This window comes from Somniosus microcephalus, chromosome 17 (genome assembly GCF_052327205.1).
Source record: "Somniosus microcephalus isolate GS21.2 chromosome 17, FLI_Smic_1.0, whole genome shotgun sequence".
NCBI lineage: Eukaryota > Metazoa > Chordata > Chondrichthyes > Squaliformes > Somniosidae > Somniosus > Somniosus microcephalus.
The window spans coordinates 54,703,516-54,726,205 of NC_141003.1; the positions used below are offsets into that span (position 1 = coordinate 54,703,516).

General features: G+C 44.5%; 1 protein-coding gene across 1 annotated transcript in view; it reads right to left on the reverse strand.

Moving 5' to 3' along the window:
* LOC147105726 (protocadherin Fat 4-like) overlaps window positions 1–22,690 on the reverse strand; it is a 159,418-nt gene that overhangs the window by 93,305 nt on the left and 43,423 nt on the right. The window contains exons 19-28 of the mRNA XM_086010940.1: window positions 21,713–21,801; window positions 20,274–20,381; window positions 20,032–20,141; window positions 19,787–19,932; window positions 18,604–18,792; window positions 17,413–17,501; window positions 3,271–3,378; window positions 3,029–3,138; window positions 2,784–2,929; window positions 530–718 (exon numbers count right to left, since the gene is read on the reverse strand). Coding sequence (XP_085867066.1) covers window positions 530–718; window positions 2,784–2,929; window positions 3,029–3,138; window positions 3,271–3,378; window positions 17,413–17,501; window positions 18,604–18,792; window positions 19,787–19,932; window positions 20,032–20,141; window positions 20,274–20,381; window positions 21,713–21,801 — 1,284 coding nt within the window. The remainder of the gene's footprint in view (window positions 1–529; window positions 719–2,783; window positions 2,930–3,028; window positions 3,139–3,270; window positions 3,379–17,412; window positions 17,502–18,603; window positions 18,793–19,786; window positions 19,933–20,031; window positions 20,142–20,273; window positions 20,382–21,712; window positions 21,802–22,690) is intronic.

A 22,690-nucleotide genomic window follows, 5' to 3' on the forward strand; every position in this document is an offset into this window, starting at 1 on the left:
TTTTCCTGAGCCCTGGAAAACCGACACGCGGCCATTAAATTTATTGGTCCCACATTCCCACAAAACAACCGAACGGGGTTGGATAATCAGTAACACAGTCTTGCAGCCCTATCATTGACTTGATCTCCCTTTGAGTGCAGATCGTTGCTGGAAGCACTTGACTGTAAATTCACCCAAACATGTTGGCACCATTTATTTAAAGGCCCCTGTCTCTTAGACATGACTGGACTCCGGCCCTCATTAGGACACAATTCTAGCTACACATCAACACAGCACGAGGATTCACACAGAGACTGACTTATTGTAACCGGGCAGATTTTCCGCTGTCTTCTATCTGCTGGTGTTTTGTGCAAAAATGGCTGCCACATGAGCTCACCACCAACGGATGGATTCACATCCATTCTAATCGGGTAATTGGTGCAAGAAGAACAAACAGATGAGGAGGCAGAATTTGTTACCAGAGAAAAATCCAATTCAATGCAATCACTGTTCAACTACAGCTCAAGATTAATAATTTAAATATCTTCACCTGTCCCTGCTACAAATTCAGCATCACATACAGGACCTTCGTTAATGGGAATCAATGATACGTTCAGGTTACACATTGCTGTATGAGCTCCCAGGTCTGTAACAACTATATTTAATGTATAGAATCTGACAACAGAGACATTGTCATAGTCCAGCTTGAATGTATTGGTAATTATTGCAGAGTTTCCAGCTGAAAGACAAAAGAGGCATGTGTTTCAACCAAACAAAGCTCAGGTAAATAAAATATTGTACTTGTACATTATCACATGACTCTTTGGAACTGCAGGTAGCACCAGTCTATGAGTTATGAGCAGTGAGGAGCAATGGACAGATGGTGTGGGGGATAATGTTACCCTGACAGACAAATGAAATGTTGCTCAATAAGAATGCACCAGTCTTTTAAGAACATAAGAAATAGGAGGTGGACTAGACCATTCGGCACTTCGTGCCTGGCTGATCTTCTACCTCAACTCCACCTTCCCGCACTATCACCATATCCCTTAATTCCCCAAAATTTATTGACCTCTTTCTTCAATATACTCAATGACTGAGCATCCACAGCTCTCTGGGGTAGAGAATTCCAAAGATTCAGAACTCTTTGAGTGAAGAAATTTCTCCTCATCTCAGCTCTAAATGGCCAACCCCTTATTCTGAGACTGTGACCCTGTGTTCTAGATTCCTCAGCCAGGGGAATAATTTTCTCAGCATTAACCCTGTCAAGCCCTTTACGAAGTTTACATGTTTCAATTAGATCACCTCTCATTCTTCTAAACTCTAAGGAATATAGGTCTAGTCTACTCAATCTCTCCTTATAGGGCAATCCCCTCATCCCAGGAACCAGTCTAGTGAACCTTTGTTGCACTTCCTCTAAGGCAAGTATGTCTTTCCTTGGGTAAGGAGACCAGAATTGTACACAGTACTCCAGGTGTGGCCTCACCAATGCCTTGTATAATTGTAGTAAGACTCCTTGGTGGCGGGGGGGAAGAAATTGACTCGCACCCCCTTTGGGGCGATATCTTTGCCTGAAAAAGTTAGTACCCCCACGCCCAAAATTCAATGGTAGTGCCCCAAGCAGGAGGCGGGGCACTACTAGAAGCTCTACCCCTCCTCCTTGGGATACTCCCATTGAATATCAAGGCACTACGTGCAGCAGTGCCACGAGCATCGGCACGTAGCGGCGCGGTACTGCAGGCCTCCCTCCCCTGATTAAAGGGGAGGGGCCTAGCGCAGTGCACACCCAGGCCCTGCTGGACCACCGGGGAGTGCAGTGCCGGCAAAAGAGCCCGGCACTCAAAGCTCAGCAGCCCCGGCCGCAAAAACACCTCCCTGACCCTGTTGGACATAGCATCCGGCGGTAGGTCAGGGGTCAGGAGCCAAGTTTACAGCCGGGGCGCTGCGCGCAGCAATGACATCATCGCCAGAGGAGCAGTGACACGGGCCGCTACCAGCAACCGCCGTCGCTAACCTCCCACTGAATTTTGCGGGAAGCATTAGCGGCGCCGCGCACAGGCGCAAAGCAACCGGAACTTTCCCCCCAAGATTTAACGTAAGGAAACATCACATCCACAGATCAACACACAAACAAACCTCAGAGCAAAGAGACACACAACACAGGACAAAGACACACACCACAGGACAAAGAGACACACAACGCAGGACAAAGACACACACAACGCAGGACAAAGAAACACACAGCACAGGACAGAGACACACAGCACAGGACAAAGAGACACACAACACAGGACAAAGAAACACACAACACAGGACAAAGAGACACACAACACAGGACAAAGAGACACATAACACAGGACAAAGAGACACACAACACAGGACAAAGAGACACACAACACAGGACAAAGAGACACACAACACAGGACAAAGACACACAACACAGGACAAAGAGACACAACACAGGACAAAGAGACACACAGCACAGGACAAAGAGACACACAACACAGGACAAAGAGACACACAACACAGGACAAAGAGACACACAGCACAGGACAAAGAAACACAACACAGGACAAAGAGACACACAACACAGGACAAAGAGACACACAACACAGGACAAAGAGACACACAGCACAGGACAAAGAAAGACACAACACAGGTCAAAGAAACATATGTGAAAGCGGCACAAAAACAAAAACAGCGATTTGACACAAACATAATATAACAGGCACAAAAATCACAAACTTAAGATTTCACCATGAGCAATGTCGTGGAAGATTTGCAATAGTTAATTGTGTTCTTACATTGGTGGATTTCGAAGGAAGGTTCATCTACTGCAAAGCTAAAAGTCAGGATCTCATTGTTATCACCGTCTGAGGCAGATAAAGTTATTAGTGTTGTCCCAGCAGCCACTTCTTCATTCATGGTTAATGTACTTGATGGACAGGAGCTGAAAATGTGATAAATATTCCTGTTTAATAAACCAAAGAACCACCAGTGCAAGCGAGAACGGATCTTTCCGTCCACACTGGAATGATAGTTAACGTACCTGATGGTTGGAACTTCATCATTTACATCAGTAACTGTGATAGTTACCGTGCCTGAGCAAGCAAGGCTTGCAGCTGCACTGTCATTAATAGATACCACGGCATAGAAAAGCTGAAGGGAAAGAACAAAATTAAGGATTTAATCCATTAACAAAATCTATGATGCAGGTCTGTAAAATGGTTGGAATAAAGTATCTGTGCTGAAGATATTCTGATTATTCAGTAATAATAATCTATCTCTTACCGTGTCACCATTTTCAAAATTCAAAGCAGCTGCTGTGGAAATTAGACCCAAACCATCCACCTTAAATAGTGCAGTGGTATTGATGGAGGAACTCGGCAGAAAGGAATACTAGAAAAAAGGAGAAAGTTATATTTCTGTAAGTGTAATATTCAGTTCTGTAGGTGAGCATTTAGATAGGCTTTATTTTCTGTCTTATTTCAATCTTAATTTGTTGAGATCAAACACTAGGAATGAGATAAAAACAGTAAATGCTGGAAATACTCAGCAGGTCAGGCAGTGTCTGTAGAGAGAGAAACAGGGTTAACGTTTCAGGTTGATGACCTTTCGTCAGAACTAGGAATGAGAATTCAAGTTCATTCAGGATTTAGATTTGCTTTCTGTTTAGTGAGTCCCACACCTGGATTTTGTATAACAAGCTCCAAAGTTATGATTTAATATCTACTAGTTGATCTCTTGCACTGTTGAATAGGGAGAGTCAAGACCAAGTGCAGAGTTCAGGTCAAGCAGGGTTAGTGTATGGGGAGATAACTGGAGCCAAATGGAGACCAGGAAAAATGAGGATTGAGAGAGGGGCAGAGGAGTTGGAGAGAGGAGGCAAGGTGGCAGAGAGGAAGAGGACAGCAGAGGAAGAGTACAGCATGCTGGATATCACAAGGAAACTAATATTGAATCAGGGACAGGGACTCAATAAAATTAACGTAAGCAAAATAACAATAATGATGAATATAATGGCACAAAAGAGTGAAAAATCCCCAGGGTCAGATAGTTTCCATCCCAACGTTTTAAGGGAAGTAGGCGAACACATTGCAGATGACCTAACTATAATCTTTGAAAGTTCTCTCAATTCAGGAACCGTCCCTTTAGATTGGAAAATTGCACATGTCACTACGCTATTTAAGAATGGCGCGAGAGGAAAACCAGGGAATTATAGACCAGTTAGCCTAACATCTGTTGTCGGGAAATTACTAGAGTCTATAATTAAGGATAGAGTGGCTGAGTGCCTTGAAAATTTTCAGCTGATCAGAGATAGCCAGCATGGATTTGTGAAAGGTAGGTCATGCCTGACAAACCTGACTGAATTTTTTGAAGAGGTGACTAAAGTAGTGGACAGGAGGATTTTTTAAAAACATTTTTTTTTTTAATGGGATGTGGGCGTCACTGACAAGGCCAGCATTTATTGCCCATCCCTAGTTGCCCTTGAGAAGGTGGTGGTGAGCCACCTTCACAAACCGCTGCAGTCCTGTGGTGAAGGTACTCCCACAGTGCTGTTAGGGAGGGAGTTCCAGGATTTTGACCCAGTGATGATGAAGGATTGGCGATACACTTCTAAGTTAGGATGGTGTGTGACTTGGAAGGGAACTTGGAGGTGGTGGTTGTAATGATCAGTAACCTGTCATTCTGGAATGGTACACTAGGTGGTGCTGTATGTGTATAAGAGTGGGCTACCCACGATGCACTAGGCTACCCACAAGGCAGCAGTCAAGATGGATGCCTCTACACATACTGTACCTAGTCCACATGTGCTCAATAAAGTGTCTAGCAAAAGCTAGCTGTTCTTAATAAAAACGACTAGTTATTAATGAACATAACATGGTACCAGGATTGGTGAAGATCTGCTGAAAATTGTGAAAAGCGGCATGGAGAATTTGAGGCTACCGGAGTTTTTGAATCTCATGGGAAATGTCGACTACAATTGGCGGACTTTCAAACAACAATTTGAACTCTACATTGCTGCCATCGGATTCAGTACGAAGCCAGACGCAAGAAAAATAGCATTGCTGCTCACAGTTGCAGGCCCACAGGCGATAGAGGTATTTAATACATTTGTATTTAATCCAGAAGAGAACAGAGAAAATTTAGACGATGAGCTAAAGAAATTTGATACACATTGTTCTCCCAAAAAGAATGAAACCTATGAAAGATACGTGTTCCGTTCGAGGACACAGCGGCAAAATGAGACTTTTGATAGCTTTGTGACTGATCTGAAACTGAAAGCACAGACATGTAATTTCTCTGAGCAGAAAGCATCCATGATTCGTGACCAGATTGTGTTTGGTATTCATGATAAAAAAGTCAGGGAACGTCTGTTGAGAGAAACCGAACTAACATTGGAAAATGCTGTGAATATATGCCAAGCCAGTGAGCTAGCTCGACAGCACGCGAAGACTTTCAGTGAAATCAATAATGATGCGATTGTAGTAAGTGCTGCTGTCGGTGCTGTGTCCTACAAAGGGAAGAAACATGGGCAGAACAGAAATGAAAAGCAATCGGAGGAAGGAATTTTTAATTGTAAACGCTGTGGTTACAAACACCAGTTAAAACAATGCCCAGCATTTGGAAAAATGTGCACAAAATGTAATGGAAAGAATCACTTTGCCAAACAATGCTTTTCAAAAGTAAAAACAAAGAAAGGGCAACAAGTCCGAGTTAATGTGATTGAGGACACTGATTTAAGTGAGACATTTTTTGTAGGAATGGTGTCATGTGACAATATAGAAAAGGATACAGAAAATGTGCAGCCTTCAGGAATAAACAATGCTGAACATAATGTTAATGCAGTAAAAGAGGACAAATGGATGATCCCACTGCAGGTAAATGGAGCATTAGTTACATTGAAACTAGACACTGGGGCAAAAGCAAACTTAATCAGTATGAGTGACATTAAAAACATGAAAGAAAAGCCCAAAATACAGAAAAAGTCAGTACTACTGAAGAACTATAATGGACAGAAAATAGATAGCTTAGGTGTATGCACACTTAAAGCGACAGTCAAAGACAAAGTGCATCATCTCATGTTTTCTGTTGTGGCTGAAGGACTTGATTCACTACTGGGTGACAAAGCTTGTGAGGACTTAGAACTGGTCAAGAGAGTATACCGTATAAACTGTGCCATAAACAGACCAGATGACTCAGTGGATTCTGTAGTAAATAATTTCCAGGATGTGTTCAAAGGATTTGGAGTTCTACCATTCACTTACAAGATCCAGCTAAAGGAGGATGCTCAGCCAGTGGTACATGCTCCACAAAGACTTCCAGCACCCCTGCGTGACCGGCTCAAGAATGAACTGGACAGAATGACCACACTAGGAGTCATCAGGAAAGTCGAAGAGCCAACAGGCTGGGTTAACTCCATGGTATGTGTAAAGAAAAAGAACAATGATCTAAGAATATGCATGGATCCAAAGGACTTAAATGCAAACATAAAACGTGAACACTACCAGATTCCCAAGCGAGAAGAAATCACCAGTGAAATGTCAGGTGCCAGATACTTTACAAAGCTTGATGCCTCACAAGGATTTTGGCAACTAAAACTGGATGAAGAGAGCACCAAATACTGTACCTTCAACACACCATTTGGCAGGTATTGTTTCCTCAGAATGCCTTTCGGGATAATATCTGCATCTGAAATCTTTCATAGAGCGATGGAACACATAATTGAAGGTCTGGAAGGAGTTCGGGTCTATGTTGATGACATCATCATCTGGGGCTCCACACTGAAAGAACACAATGAGAGACTGACTAAAGTGCTACAGAGCATACGCCGGAATGGACTGAAGCTCAACAAAGCCAAGTGTCAGTTTGGCGCCCAGGAAGTCACTTTCCTAGGAGATAATCTATCTGGTAAAGGAATAGAGCCAGATATGGAAAAAGTAAACGCCATACTCAAAATGCTCCGACCCACTGACAAAAAGGAGTGCTACGCATCATGGGGATGATAAACTTCATTGGAAAGTTCATTCCTAACTTGTCAGCCAAGACAGCCTGTCTGCGAGACCTGCTACATAAAACAAATGAGTTCGCATGGACAGAAAGACATGAACAAGAGTGGATAAACCTCAAAACAGTGCTGACAACCACACCTGTACTCACCTTCTTTGACCCAACAAAAAGAATCAAAGTGTCAACGGATGCATCAAAAGATGGCCTAGGTGCGGTCTTGCTACAAGCAGAGGGTGAAGATTGGAAGCCTGTTGCCTATGCCTCCAGGTCTATGACTGATACTGAGTGTTGATATGCCCAGATTGAAAAGGAATGTCTAGGCTTGGTAGTTGGACTAGAAAAGTTTCATGGCTACATATATGGACTTCCCACCTTCACAGTTGAGACAGACCGCAGCCCACTGGTTGCCATCATAAAAAAGAACCTGAATGAGATGTCTCCAAGGATTCAATGACTCATGATGAAGCTGCAAAGATATGACATTGAACTGATCTACACACCAGGCAAATACATAGTGTTAGCAGATGCACTATCCCGAGCACCCACAATGAGTCATGTGAGCTCTACTGAAGAAGACGTGGATGTTCATGTGAGTATGGTCACTGCTGCGCTGCCCGTGTCAGACACAAAATCAAAGCAAATAGCAGAAGAAACAGTAAAAGATACAGTATTACAAACAGTAATAGAGAACATTCATCATGGTTGGCCAAAAGGTTCCTGTCCAAAATTTTTTCACATAAGGTCAGAATTGAGTGTCGCAAGTGGACTATTACTAAAACAGAAGAGAATAGTCATTCCACAGGCTCTACGTCAAGACATGCTCAAAAGGATTCATGAGGGACACCTCGGAATTGAAAAATGCAAAAGGAGAGCAAGAGACACTGTTTATTAGCCTGGCATAAATAAGGACATTGAGAACATGATAGGCGAATGTGAGACATGTCAGAAACACCAAAACAAACAAGCAAAGGAACCAATGATAGTAGCTGACATACCAACAGCACCATGGCAAAAGGTTGGTATGGACCTTTTTCATTTAAATGGTAAAGACTATCTAATAGTGATTGACTACTATTCTAACTATCCTGAGATGGCGCTGCTCTCAAGCACCACAGCAAGCAGTGTCATAATGCATGTGAAATCCATCTTCGCCAGACATGGAATTCCCAGGATTGCCGTTAGCGACAATGGTCCGTGCTTCAACTGTAAGGAGTGGCAACAGTTTGCAGCACATTATGACTTTCAACACATCACATCCAGTCCTTTGTATGCTCAGTCGAATGGTAAGGCAGAGAAAGGTGTTCAAGTTCTCAAGCAGCTACTGAAGAAAGTGAAAGAAAGCAAGTCTGATCCTTATCTCGCCCTGCAGAGCTACCGAGCCTCACCTTTAGACTCTGGTTCTTCACCTGCTGAACTCCTAATGGGTCGCAAGTTGCGTACCACGCTACCCTGCTGTGCAAAAGAAAAGCAGAGTAAGGAACTGAGACAGAGACTTCAACTGTTAAAGCTGAAACAGAAATCATACTATGACAAGTCGTCCAAAACTCTGAAACCATTGACAAGGGATGATGTTGTCAGGATTGAGGATCCAGATGCATGGAACAGGAAAGTTACAGTTCTTGAGGAAGTAGGACCAAGGTCATACACTGTTAGAACTGAGGAAGGACAGATTCTCAGGAGGAACCGCCATTCCCTCCTAAAAACACAAGAGACTATCGAAGAGCAAATCGATGACAATGCCGCAACTGAATCTTGTCACTCACCACCAGAACAATCTAACACAAATACACATACAGGCTCTCATGAAAACACATCAGACTTACCTGTGCTGAGAAGATCCACACGTGAAGTAAAAAAGCCTGATAGACTTAATCTTTGAGTACAAAGAAAACTACATTGAAAATGTATTGACTGTTGAAGATGTTTATGTTGTTATTGATTGATACTGATTTTGTTTAACCTCAAAGAAAGGGGATGTAATGATCAGTAACCTGTCATTCTGGAATGGTACACTAGGTGGTGCTGTATGTATATAAGAGTGGGCTACCCACAATGCACTACGCTATCCACAAGGCAGCAGTCAAGATGGATGCCTCTACAGATACTGTACCTAGTCCACATGTGCTCAATAAAGTGTCTAGCAAAAGCTAGCTGTTCTTAATAAAAACGACTAGTTATTAATGAACATAACAGTGGTGTTCCCATCTACCTGCTGCTCTTGTCCTTCTAGGTGGTAAAGGTCGCGGATTTGGAAGGTGCTGCCGAAGAAGCCTTGGCAAGTTGCTGCAGTGCATCTTGGAGATGGTACACACTGCAGCCATGGTACACCGGTGGTGGAAGAAGTGACTGTTTAAGGTGGTGGATGGGGTGTCAATCAAGCGGGCTGCTTTGTCCTGTATGGTGTCAAGCTTCTTGAGTGTTGTTGGAGCTGCACTCATCCAGGCAAGTGGATAGTATTCCATCACACTCCTTACTTGTGCCTTGTTGATGGTAGAAAGGCTTTGGGGAGTCAGGAGGTGAGACACTCGCCGCTGAATACCTAGTCTCTGATATGCTCTTGTTGCCACAGTATTTATGTGGCTGGTCCAGTTAAGTTTCTGGTCAATGGTGACCCCCAGGATGTTGATGGTGGGGGATTTGGCGATGGTAATACCATTGAATGTCAAGGGGCAGTGGTTAGACTCTCGCTTGTTAGAGATAGTCATTGCCTGGCACTTCTGTGGCGCGAATGTTACCTGCCGCTTATCAGCCCAAACCTGAACGTCGTCCAGGTCTTGTTGCATTCAGGCATGGACTGCTTCATTATCTGAGGAGTTGTGAATGGCACTGAACACTGTGCAATCATCAGCAAACCTCCCCATTTCTGACCTTATGTTGGAAGGAAGGTCATTGATAAAGCAGCTGAAGATGGTTGAATCTAGGACACTGTCCTGAGGAACTCCTGCAGTGATGTCCTGGGGCTGTGATGATTGGCCTTCAGGAAATTGCCTGAGCGGCAGGAGACAAAGAGTAGGAATAATGGGCAGGTACTCTAATTGACAGGGTGTGACTAGTGGTTTCCCACATGGATCTGTGTTGGTGTTTCAACTATTCATGGTATTTATTAATGACTTAGATGATGGGATAGAAAGCCACATAGCCAAATTTGACACAAAGATTGTGTCGATGAAAGCATAACATTACAAAGGGATATTGATAGATTAAGTGAATGGGCAAAACTGTGGCGAATGGATTTCAATGCAGGCAAATGTGAGGTCATCCACTTTGGACCTAAAAAGGAGAGAACAGGGTACTTTCTAAATGATGAAAAGCTAAAAACAGTGGCGGCCCAAAGAGACTTGGGGTCCAGGTACATATGTGGTGTATGTAACCTGTACCACCTTAAGAGAACTACCTTAAGAAGATGGACTACTTTCTCTTGCTACTGTATATTGTAGTACCGGTGGTGACCACACCGGTATATAAGCTCTGTGTAGTAATTTGTAAAGCAGTTCAGCCCTGACCTTCAAGTAGTAAAGACCTGTTTAAGTTTTTCCTGTTGTCTGTGTCCAGTTATTTAAAATAAGTATATCTGGAACACACAGACTCAACAGTGGCGGCGAGTCGATCTTACCCAGCGGCAATTGCATCCAAGGCAGCTTCGTCCCCAGAACGGGCGTCGAGAAGAGGCATCCGCCCTCATCATCCTGCTGAGCACCGCATTCGCACGGGAGGCATCGAGAACCCGGGTTGGAATTGCTGACCACGAAGTCCACCATCAGCGACAGGCAGTGATCATCCTTCTTCCACGGCGGTGGGTAAGCCGATCTAGCGACATGGGCAGAAAGTCGGCCGCGTTGTCAGTGGAGAAGGGGGGCGAGACCGGAGGAAAAAGGGCGGAGAACTTGACCGCAGCCGGTGTAAGGGGCCGGGCTGCAATCGGAACAGACGCGCAGCAAGAAAGGAAGCGCTAATACCCACGAGGACAGCGGGGAGTAAAAGCAGCAGCTTCGGGGGAAACTAAGGACCGCTGGGGGGCGAGAACGGCAACAGCGCGGTAATCGCCATTGTAGCCAGCGGAGGAAGAAGCCAAGCGCGGAAAGCCGCCATTTTAGTCAGCGCAGGAAGAAGACAAGCGCGGGAAAAGCCACCAAGCGCGGGAAGCCGCCATTTTGGAAAAAAATAAAATACTTAAAGAAACTTACAAGGATGCCTAAAAACGGTAACATCACTGCTTTTGATAGCGATGTCGAAGATTGGGCCACTTGTGGAGCGTATTGAAGTTTATTGTACAGCAAATGAGATACCGGCTGAAAAGAAAGCACTAACCCTATTAAATTCGATGGGTGCGAAGACGTACGGGTTATTAAGGCACCTTGTAACACCAGATAAACCGGCGGATAAGACTTTCGCGAATATTGTTACTATCCTGCAAGAGCATTTAAACCCCACGCCGCTGCTGATAGCGGAACGATTTAAATTTTACAGAAGAACGCAGCTGAAAGAGGAAAGCAACGCTGAATTCTTAATTGAACTGTGCAAGCTATCAAAGTACTGTCAGTTTGGTACAGGACTAGCAGATGCTCTGAGAGATAAGTTCGTGTGTGGACCATTAAAAGAAGGAACTCAGAAGCGACTGCTAGAGGAAAAGGACCTTACGCTAGATAAAGCTGTCACCATTGCAGCATCGCACGAGGCGGCAGCACGAGGCACCGTGGAAATGCAGCTAAGGCCATCGGAACTCAGCACCAATCAAATGGCATTGGGTGCAGTAAAGTGCTATCGTTGCGGAAGGACAACGCACGATCAGAACCAGTGCTGGTTCAAAGATCAAGAATGCAGAAAATGTGGCAGACTCGGTCACATAGCGAAAGTATGCCGGTCAGGAAAGAAGACCAGCAACAAAAAGTCACCACAGAAGAAGTACAAAAAAGTACACAAGGTGACAGAGAACAGTTCGGATGAACAGAAGACGGATTCAGACTCCAGCAGTATGGAACTGGGTTGTCTAAGAATACATAATGTGGGTAACACAGCAGACCACCAAACTATTTGGGTCACACTCCAGATAGCAGGAGTCCAAGTGAAGATGGAATTGGACACGGGATCGGCATTGACGGTCATGAATAAGCAAGATTACAAAAGGTTATTCTCACACATTCCCCTAAGGGATACGGAGATTGTATTGAAAACATACACGGGGCAAAGAGTGTACCCCATCAGAAAGATAAAAGTAAAGGTGGTCCACAAGGGTAAAGAAAGCAAAGGAATGGACTTGTATGTGTTACCTGAGGGAGGTCCACCACTACTGGGACGGGAATGGATCAGGAGAATAAATATGGACTGGCATTCCTTAAAAGCACTAACTGTAGATTCCGGTAAAAAGGACGATGTCAAACCTAAACGACTGTCCAGAATATTGGACGATGCTAAGGAGGTGTTCCAACAGGGACTGGGAACACTGAAAGGAATTACGGCAAACATCAAGGTTGAAGAACATGCAAACCCGAAATTTTTCAAAGCCAGACCGGTACCTTATGCGATACGACCTGCTGTGGAAGCTGAGCTGGAAGGGCTAGAACGTTCAGGAGTACTGTCAAAGGTGGACTGGAGCGAATGGGCCATGCCCATTGTTCCCGTCATGAAGCGTTCATTGAGCAACAAGCCGGGGGAACCGGGGAAGGTTCGCATCTGTGGCGATTTCAAGATCACTGTTAATCCGGTTCTTCACACGGTGCAATATCCGCTTCCGCGGATTGAGGATATCTTCGCTTCGTTGTCTGGCGGGAAACACTTCACCAAGATAGACCTGGCGCAGGCGTACTTACAGATGGAAGTTGATGAAGCGTCACGCCAGTATCTCACGATCAACACGCATAAGGGCTTATATCGGTATAATAGACTGGTTTTTGGAGTGGCATCGGCTCCAGCGATTTGGCAAAGGGCCATGGAGCAGGTATTACAGGGAATTCCTGGCACACAATGCTATCTGGACAACATTCTTATTACAGGAGATGATGATGAGGAACACCTTGCTAATTTGGAACAGGTGCTCACCTGATTGAAAGAGTATGGACTTCGAGTTAATCGCCAGAAATGTGAGTTCTTTCAGAAGTGAATCTCGCACTGTGGTCACGTCATTGACCAGGAGGGGCTTCACAAGTCACCTGGCAAGATCGAAGCTGTTGTGAAGGCTCCCGCTCCGGAAAATGTATCCCAGTTGAGGTCGTTCCTAGGGTTGATTAACTATTGCCATAAGTTTCTGCCAAATTTATCCACGGTGCTACACCCGCTGAACGCTCTTTTACAAAAGGGAGTGCCATGGAAGTGGAGCGAGGACTGTAAGCGGGCTTTTCACAAAAGCAAGGCATTGATCACCTCTAAGGAAGTGTTGGCTCACTTTAACCCAACGCTGCCTATTCGTTTAGCTTGTGATGCTTCTCCATATGGTATTGGGGCAGTGCTATCACATAAGTTGCCAAATGGCTTGGAAAGACCAGTCGCGTTCGCATCCAGATCATTGACCTCCGCTGAGTGCAACTATGCTCAGATAGATAGGGAGGCTCTCAGCCTCGTGTGGGGAGTAAAAAAATTTAATCATTACCTGCAAGGCCAAAAGTTTATGCTGCTGACAGACCACCAGCTGTTGGTTTCCATTTTTAACCCTAAGAAGGGTGTTTCGGTGATGACAGCGCAGAGGCTCCAGAGATGGTCCCTTTTCCTAGGGGCACATCAATATGAGATCGAATTCAAAGGTACAAAGCAACATGGTAATGCTGATGGGCTGTCGCGCCTGCCACTACCTACAGCGGAAGAGGCACCGACAGTTGACCCTGTCGAGATATTTCACTCGACCATCATCAAATGTTTACCAGTCACCAATGCGAGTATTGAGAGAGAGACCAGGAATGACCCAACACTGTCTCGGGTCTACGAATTGACAGTGAAGGGATGGCCAGCACATGGCGAACCACTGTTACCGGCATTCTCAGCCAGACGAGAACAGCTGTCCGTTTGTCAAGGAACATTGATGTATGGAACAAGGGTGATTATTCCTCCTAAATTAAGGGAGAGAGTTCTAAAGGAACTGCATGAAGGTCATCTGGGGGGAGTCAAGATGAAAAGCCTTGCTAGGGCTTATGTGTGGTGGCCAGGTATCGACAAACAAATAGAGGATCTGACTAAAAGCTGCTCAGGGTGCCAAAAAGTTCAAAATGCACCTCCAATTGCACCGCTGCATCCATGGGAATGGCCTTCAACCCCATGGCAGCGTGTACATATCGACTTTGCAGGTCCATTCATGGATTCCATGTTTTTGATAGCGGTAGACGCACATTCTAAATGGCCAGAAGTAATTAAGATGGCGACCACTACCTCGGAAAAGACGATCGCAGTTCTAAGAACCATATTTGCAAGAAATGGATTGCCAGAACAGATATGTTCAGACAACGGACCGCAGTTCGTGTCAGAAAAATTCCAGAAATTCATGAAGAAGAATGGGGTGAAACACTATACATCTGCCCCATATCATCCGGCTACAAATGGGTTGGCCGAGAGATTTGTACAAACGTTCAAAAAGGCGATAAAGGCCATGAGCGAAGACCATATTCCACTACAACACAAGGTGGACAATTTCCGAATGGCATATCGAAACGCCACACATGCAGTGACAAATCAAAGTCCTGCTATGATGTTTTATAACAGGAGGTTGCAGTCCAGGTTGGATTTGTTAAAACCAAATGTGTGTAGGGAAGTCGAAAACAAACAGTTCCAGCATGTAAATAACAAGAACACTCGGAGTTTCGAAATAGGACAACCAGTGTTAGCCCGGGACTATAAGAATGAGAAATGGCAATCTGGAAAAATTCGTGCCAGACAAGGACCCCTGATGTACACGGTAGAGATTGGTGAAAACGTAATACGACGTCATGCTGACCAACTTGTAGAATCGAGAACAAGGGTCGAACCCATGGCTACGGCAGAGACACCAGTGGAAGAAATTATTGAACCTGTAGCATCTACCTCAAACGCGAACGTACATGAGGATGTTCAATCCATAAGAGATCAATTAGAGGAGTCACCCCAGCAACCAGAATCAGAGACCCCTGAAAGGCGTTATCCAACTCGGATCAGGAGGCCTCCTCAGAGACTGAATCTTTGAACAGTTGCATGAAAGTTGTATATATGTTATCCATGTTATGTTTAAATTGGGGTGTACACTGTTAAGCTAAAAAGGGAGGAATTGTGGTGTATGTAACCTGTACCACCTTAAGAGAACTACCTTAAGAAGATGGACTACTTTCTCTTGCTACTGTATATTGTAGTACCGGTGGTGACCACACCGGTATATAAGCTCTGTGTAGTAATTTGTAAAGCAGTTCAGCCCTGACCTTCAAGTAGTAAAGACCTGTTTAAGTTTTTCCTGTTGTCTGTGTCCAGTTATTTAAAATAAGTATATCTGGAACACACAGACTCAACAACATAGATCATTAAAACGTCATGAACGGATACAGAAAATAATCAAAAAAGCTAATAGAATGCTGGCCTTTATATCTAGAGTACAAGCGGGTAGAAGTTGTGCTGCAGCTATTCAAAACCCTGGTTAGATCACACCTGGAGTACTGTGAGCAGTTCTGGGCACCACACCTTAGGAAGGATATATTGGCCTTGGAGGGAGTGCAGCATAGATTTACCAGAATAATACCCGGACTCAAAGAGTTAAATTAGGAGAGATTACACAAATTAGGGTTGTATTCCCTCAAAGTTTAAAGGATATGGGGTGATTTGATCAAAGTTTACAAGATACTAAAGGGAACAGGTAGGATAGATAGGGAGAAAGGCTGCGAAATTCATCTCCTTTGTGTCTGCCATTCGCGCCTCTGGGAGGCACTAACGGGGCATAAAGGGCTTATCGCCCAGATGGGGACCCACCTGAAAATTTGGCGGGGCGCTACTGAGGCACTAGCTGATAGCGCCAAGCCCCCGCCGGTAGCGCCCCAGACCGCTGCGCCGCTGGCGATGAAGTCATCGCAGTGCACCATGACCCCTTAGTGTCCCGCGGCAGAAATTTGGCTGTGCCCTGTGAGGCTGCCGCAGGCGATGTCAGCGCCAGCCTCGCGGGTCGCGTACCGGGCCAACCTCCGCTTGCAGGGTGCTAATTAAAGGGAGGTGCAGCCACGACCCACGCCACCATTTTATTTTTTTGTCCTACTTCCAGGACGGCCCTCCGTGGCGGCCCTTGACGTGGTCTGTGGCTGCCATCGCACAGCCCGGCTCCACGTCTCGGTGCCAGGCTGTGACCATGGCACCACGCCATCCTGTTGGGCTCATGTGGGCCATCAGAGCCCTTTGCGCCCCCGACACCGTCCCGAGAGGAAGTGGAATGCCTGAGATAGCACTCCACTTCCTCGCCGGAGTGGTAATCCAAATTTAGCGACGGGGTGGTACTTCCGCACCGTGCGCTAAATCTCCGGTGACAATTAAGTTACTGCCCCAAATGGGGCGTAATCAAATTTCACCCTCAAACTATTTCTGCTGGTTGGGGATTCTGGGACTTGGGGCCATAGTTTAACAATTAGAGCCAGACCTTTCAGGAGTGAAATTAGGAAACACTTCTACACACAAAGGGTGGTAGAAGTTTGGAACTCACTTCCGCAAATGGCAATTGATGCTAGATCATTTGTTAATTTTCAATCTGAATTGATAGATTTTTGTTAACCAAAGTTATTAAGGGATATGGGCCAAAGGCGGGTATGTGGAGTTAGGTCACAGATAAGTCATGATCTCATTGAATGGCGGAAAAGGCTCGAGGGGCTAAATGGCCTACTCCGGTTCCTATGTTCCTCGGGGAGGAGAGAGTAGGGGAGCAGAACAGAGAACGATAGAGGTGGATGGAGAGGTGAATAGGGAGGTAGGATGTATGAAGGAGAGGGAGCGATGGGATAATGGGAAGGGCATTGGGGTATGAGTGAAGGAGAATGAAGGCAGGAGATGGGGATTAAGCTGGAAAGAGGAGGAGAAGAAAGGGAAGTGTGAGGCTGATGGAGGAAGGGATATGGAGAAAGATGGATGGGGGACAGGAGAGAAGGAAGCAGGAAGTCTAGGAGGAGGAGGGAATAGACGATAGCCATCTCCAACAAGAGATACGTAATCACCTCCCCTGATTGCCAAGCCCCCACCATCAACATCTTGGGGATCACCATTAACCAGACATTTAATTGGATCAACCGTATTAATACTGCGACTACGAGGAGGAATGAGACTGGATGTTCTGTGATGAGTGCTTCACCTCTGATCTCTCAATATTCCGGAATTCCCTATTCGACCATCATGACTGTACCATTGCCACAAGGACTAAAATGGTTCAACATGAGGTTAAAACTTTTGTTGCCAGTCTTAAACTTAATCAAGAGCAGAGACAATCTATCATTAGGAAAGACTTACATGTAATGTATTTCCATCAAGATCAGATGCAGTAATCTTATAGACAGAGGCACCAATAGCACTGGTCTCTGGAATAGTGACAGAAGGTCCTGTACCAAAGGAAATGTGTTTAATGAAAACCATATTATATTGACATACAAATGATGGTGCTAATGGCAGTAAATTAGATTACGTTTCTGGCATAATAATAATGAAGTATTTAAATCGCTCGAGTAGAATTTTTCACAGTAGATGTGCAATAAATCCTAATGTAAAAAGTCAATGTATTATAACGGTCGTAACCACTGCAGGCTAAAGGTTTTGTGGCCTTATTTGTTTTCTTCTCGACAACTAAGGGGCCACCATGTTTTGGTTCGGGATGGAGAAGAGCTGAGCATCATTTCTGAAGGCTGGTGGCTGCCGGTCGGGAAAGCCTGCAGTAGACAGCCACGGCCAGGGATTGCTGGGGACAGTCCCTGGCAATCAAAGAAGATTGGAAGTTGGTGCGTACCTCGGAGCACGGCAGCAAGGAGGGAGTGATCGTGGGGAGGGAGAGATCGTGGCAGACGTTTGCTTGATGGGCCGAGGGGAAGAATTCCTGCTCCTCGTGGCGAACAAGCAACGCTGGAAAAGGATTTACCTGCTGCATTTGGCAGCTTCCTCCTCCCTTTAGCTGCCAGTTTTCCTGAGCCTTGGAAAACTGAAACACAGCCATTAAATTTACTGGTCCCACATTCCCACAAAAATAATTGAACGGGGTTGGATAATCGGTACCACAGTCTTGCAGCCCTATCATTGACTTGAGCTCCCTTTGAGTGCAGATCGTTGCTGGAAGCACTCGACTGGTAAATTTACTCGAATGTGTTGGCACCATTTATTTAAAGGCCCCTGTCTCTTGGACATGACTGGACTTCTGCCCTCATTAGGACACAATCCTAACTACACATCAACACAGCACGAGGATTGACACAGAGACTGCACTTATTGTAATCGGGCAGATTTTCCGCTGTCTTCTATCTGCTGGTGTTTTGTGCAAAAATGGCTGCCACATGAGCTCACCACCAATGGATGGATTCACATCCATTCTAATCGGGTAATTGGTGCAAGAAGAATAAACAGGTGAGGAGGCAGAATTTGTTACCAGAGAAAAATCCAATTCAATGCAATCACTGTTCAACTACAGGCCAAGATTAATAATTTAAATATCTTCACCTGTCCCTGCTACAAATTCAGCATCACATATAGGACCTTCGTTAATGGGAATCAATGATACGTTCAGGTTACACATTGCTGTATGAGCACCCAGGTCTGTAACAACTATATTTAATGTATAGAATCTGACAGCCGAGACATTATCATAGTCCAGCTTGAATGTATTGGTAATTATTGCAGTGTTTCCAGCTGAAAGACAAAAGAGGCATGTGTTTCAACCAAACAAAGCTCAGGTAAATAATATATTGTTGTTGTACATTATCACATGTCTGTTTGGAACTGCGGGTAGCACTGGTCTATGAGTTATGAACAGTGAGGAACAATGGACAGATGGTGTGGGGGATAAATGTTACCTTGAAAGAGAAATGAAATGTTGCTCAATATGAATGCACCAATCTCTCTTGTCAAGGTGAACACATCTGTCCCCCAGAGCAAGAGGTTGAAGTTCCTCCATATTCCTCACTATGGCCTGGATATGTTCCTCAGTGGAACTTCCTAATGAGGACTCAATTGTGCTACATGTAACGCATTATATTTAATCTGGTCCCCTCTCTGACTCATATTAGAACATAAGAACACAAACCAACCCATCAAACTACAAAACAGCGACACACAAATAACTACATGATATTATACAAATCCACATTACCACACAGAACAATGCTAGAAGACAAATGGGGCAGAAAAACTCAGTATAACTGAAAAATAGAAAAAAGCTGCTCCACACTTATCCATAGTTACACTGCACTGAATTAACAAATGAGATTACACCAATAAGCACAGATCACAGAGAGAGATAGAACCACATGCACAGAGCAGACATATCATGATAAACATAAAGAGAGATTATGCACATATACAAACACCAAGATTTAAACATAAGGAAACATCACATCCACAGATCAACACACAGAAACAAACATCAGAGCAAAGAGACACACAGCACAGGACAAAGACACAGACAGCACAGGACAAAGGGACACACAACGCAGGACAAAGAGACACACAGCACAGGACAAAGAAACACACAGCACAGGACAAAGAAACACACATGAATGAGGCACAAAAACAGAGACTGAAACTTGACACAAACATAAATTATAACAGGTACAAAAATCACAAACTTAAGATTTCACCAGGAGCAATGTCATGGGAAATTTGCAATAGTTAATTGTGTTCTTACATTGGTCGATTTTGAAGGAAGGTTCATCTACTGCAAAGTTAAAAGTCAGGGTCTCATTGTTATCACCGTCTGAGGCAGATAAAGTTATTAGTGTTGTCCCAGCAGCCTCTTCTTCATTCATGGTTAATGTACTTGATGGACAGGAGCTGAAAATGTGATAAATATTCCTGTTTAATAAACCAAAGAACCACCAGTGCAAGTGAGAACTGATCTTTCCGTCAACACTGGAATGATAGTTAACATACCTGATGGTTGGAACTTCATCATTTACATCAGTAACTGTGATAGTTACCGTGCCTGAGCAAGCAAGGCTTGCAGCTGCACTGTCATTAATAGATACCACGGCGTAGAAAAGCTGAAGGGAAAGAACAAAATTAAGGATTTAATCCATTAACAAAATCTATGATGCAGGTCTGTAAAATGGTTGGAATAAAGTATCTGTGCTGAAGATATTCTGATTATTCAGTAATAATAATCTATCTCTTACCGTGTCACCATTTTCAAAATTCAAAGCAGCTGCTGTGGAAATTAGACCGAAATCATCCACCTTAAATAGTGCAGTGGTATTGATGGAGGAACTCGGCAGAAAGGAATACTTGAAAAAATGAAAAAGTTATATTTCTGTAAGTGTAATATTCAGTTCTGTATGTGAGCATTTAGGTAGGCTTTATTTTGTGTCTTATTTCAATCTTAATTTGTTGAGAATCAAACACTAGGAATGAGAATTCAGGTTCATTCAGGATTCAGATTTGCTTTCTGTTTTAGTGAGTCCCATAACTGGATCTTGTATAACAAACTCCGAAGTTAATATCTACTAGTTGATCTCTTACACTGTTGAAGAGGGAGAGTCAAGACCAGGTGCAGTGTTCAAATCGAGCAGGGTTAGTTTATGGGGAGATAACAAGGGAACGATAGCATGGTGATAATGTTACTGGACCAGTAATCCAGAGGCCTGGACAAATAATCTGGAAATAAGAGTTCAAATCACAGCACGGCAGCTGGGGAATTTAAATTCAGTTAATTAAATAAATATGGAATTTAAAAAGCTGGTATCAGTAATGGTAACCATGAAACTACCGGATTGTCGTAAAAACCCATCTGGTTCACTGATGTCCTTTAGGGAAGGAAATCTGCAGTCCTTTCCCAGTCTGGCCTATATGTGACTCTAGACCACACAATGTGGTTGACTGTTAATTATCCTCTGAAATAGTGGCTCACCACTACCTTCTCAAGGGCAGTTAGGGATGGGCAATAAATGAACGAATAAATTTTAAAAAACTGGATGAAAATGGAGTTGAGGAATGATGAGGACACAGCGAGAGAGGCAGAGAGAGGAAGAGGGAAGGAGAGAGATGGGGTGAGGAATGGGGAAGGAAAGAGGTGTCTGGAGAGGAGAATGGGGAGATAGGAGATATGGAGGAGAGGGAGCTATGGGGTAATGGGGAAGTCATTGGGGTATGAGAGAAGGAGAATGTAGGCTGGAGTTGGGGATTAAGTTGGGAACAGGAGAGGAAGAAAGAGGAGTGTGAGGAAGTTGGAGGGAGGGCAATGGGGAATGATGGATGGGAACAGGAAGGAGCAAGTCTAGGAGGAGGAGGAAATAGACGATGGCCATTTCCAACAGGAGATGAGTAATCACCTCCCCTGAGTGCCAAGCCAGCATCAACATCTTGGGGATCTTCATTAATCAGGCCTTTAATTGGATCAACCGTATTAACACTGTGGCTATGAGGAGGATCAAGGCTGGATCTTCTCTTGATGAGAAGTTCACCTCTGATCTCTCAATATTCCGGAATTCCCTACTCGACCATCATGAGTGTACCATTGCCACAAGGACTAAAATGGTTCAACATGAGGTTAAAACTTCTGTTGCCAGTCTTAAACTTAATCAAGAGCAGAAACAATCTGACATTAGAAAAGACTTACATGTAAAGTATTTCCATCAGGATCAGATGCAGTAATCTTATAGACAGAGGCACCAATAGCACTGGTCTCTGGAATAGTGACAGAAGGTCCTGGACCAAAGGAAATGTGTTTAATGTAAATTATATTATATCAATATATAAATGATGGTGTTAATGGCAGTAAATTAGTTTATATTTCAGGCATACTAATGATTAAGTGTTTAAATAGCTTGACTAGAGTTTTTCACATTAGCAGTGTCATTAATCCTAATGGTAAAAGTAAATATATTGTAACGGTCGTGACCACTGAGGGCTAAAGGGTTTGTGTCCCGGTATTGTTTCTTCTCAACAACTAAAGGGCCACCACCTTCATGAGAATCTGTTTGGTAAACCATGTTTTGGTTGGGGAGGGAGAAGAGCTGAGCATCTTTTCTGAAGGCTGGCAGCTGCCGGTCGGGAAAGCCTGCGGTAGAAGGCCGCGGCTGGGGAGTACTGGGGACGGTCCCTGGCAATTGGAGAAGATTGGAGGTTGGATGAATGAGGGCGGGTGGGGGTGAGCATCTTGGAGTGCAGAAGCGAGGCTGGAGGGAGAGATCGCTGCGGGTGGGAGAGTTTACGGCAGAATGTTTGCTTGAGGGGCCGAGGGGAAGGGCTCCTGCTCCTCCTGGCCCACAAGCCATGCTCGAAAATAACTTAACTGCTTCATCTGGCAGCTCCCGCCTCCCTTCAGCTGCCAGTTTTCTTGAGCCCTGGAAAACTGACACGCAGCCATTAAATTGATTGGTCCCACATTCCCACAAAACAACTGAACAGGTTTGGATAATCGGTACCACAATCTTGCAGCCCTATCATTGACTTGAACTCCCTTTGAGTGCAGATCACTGCTGGAACCACTCGATTGGTAAATTGACCCAAACATGTTGGCACCATTTTTTTTATAAAGGCCCCTCTCTCTTAGACATGGCTGGGCTCCTGTCCTCATTAAGACACAATACTAGCT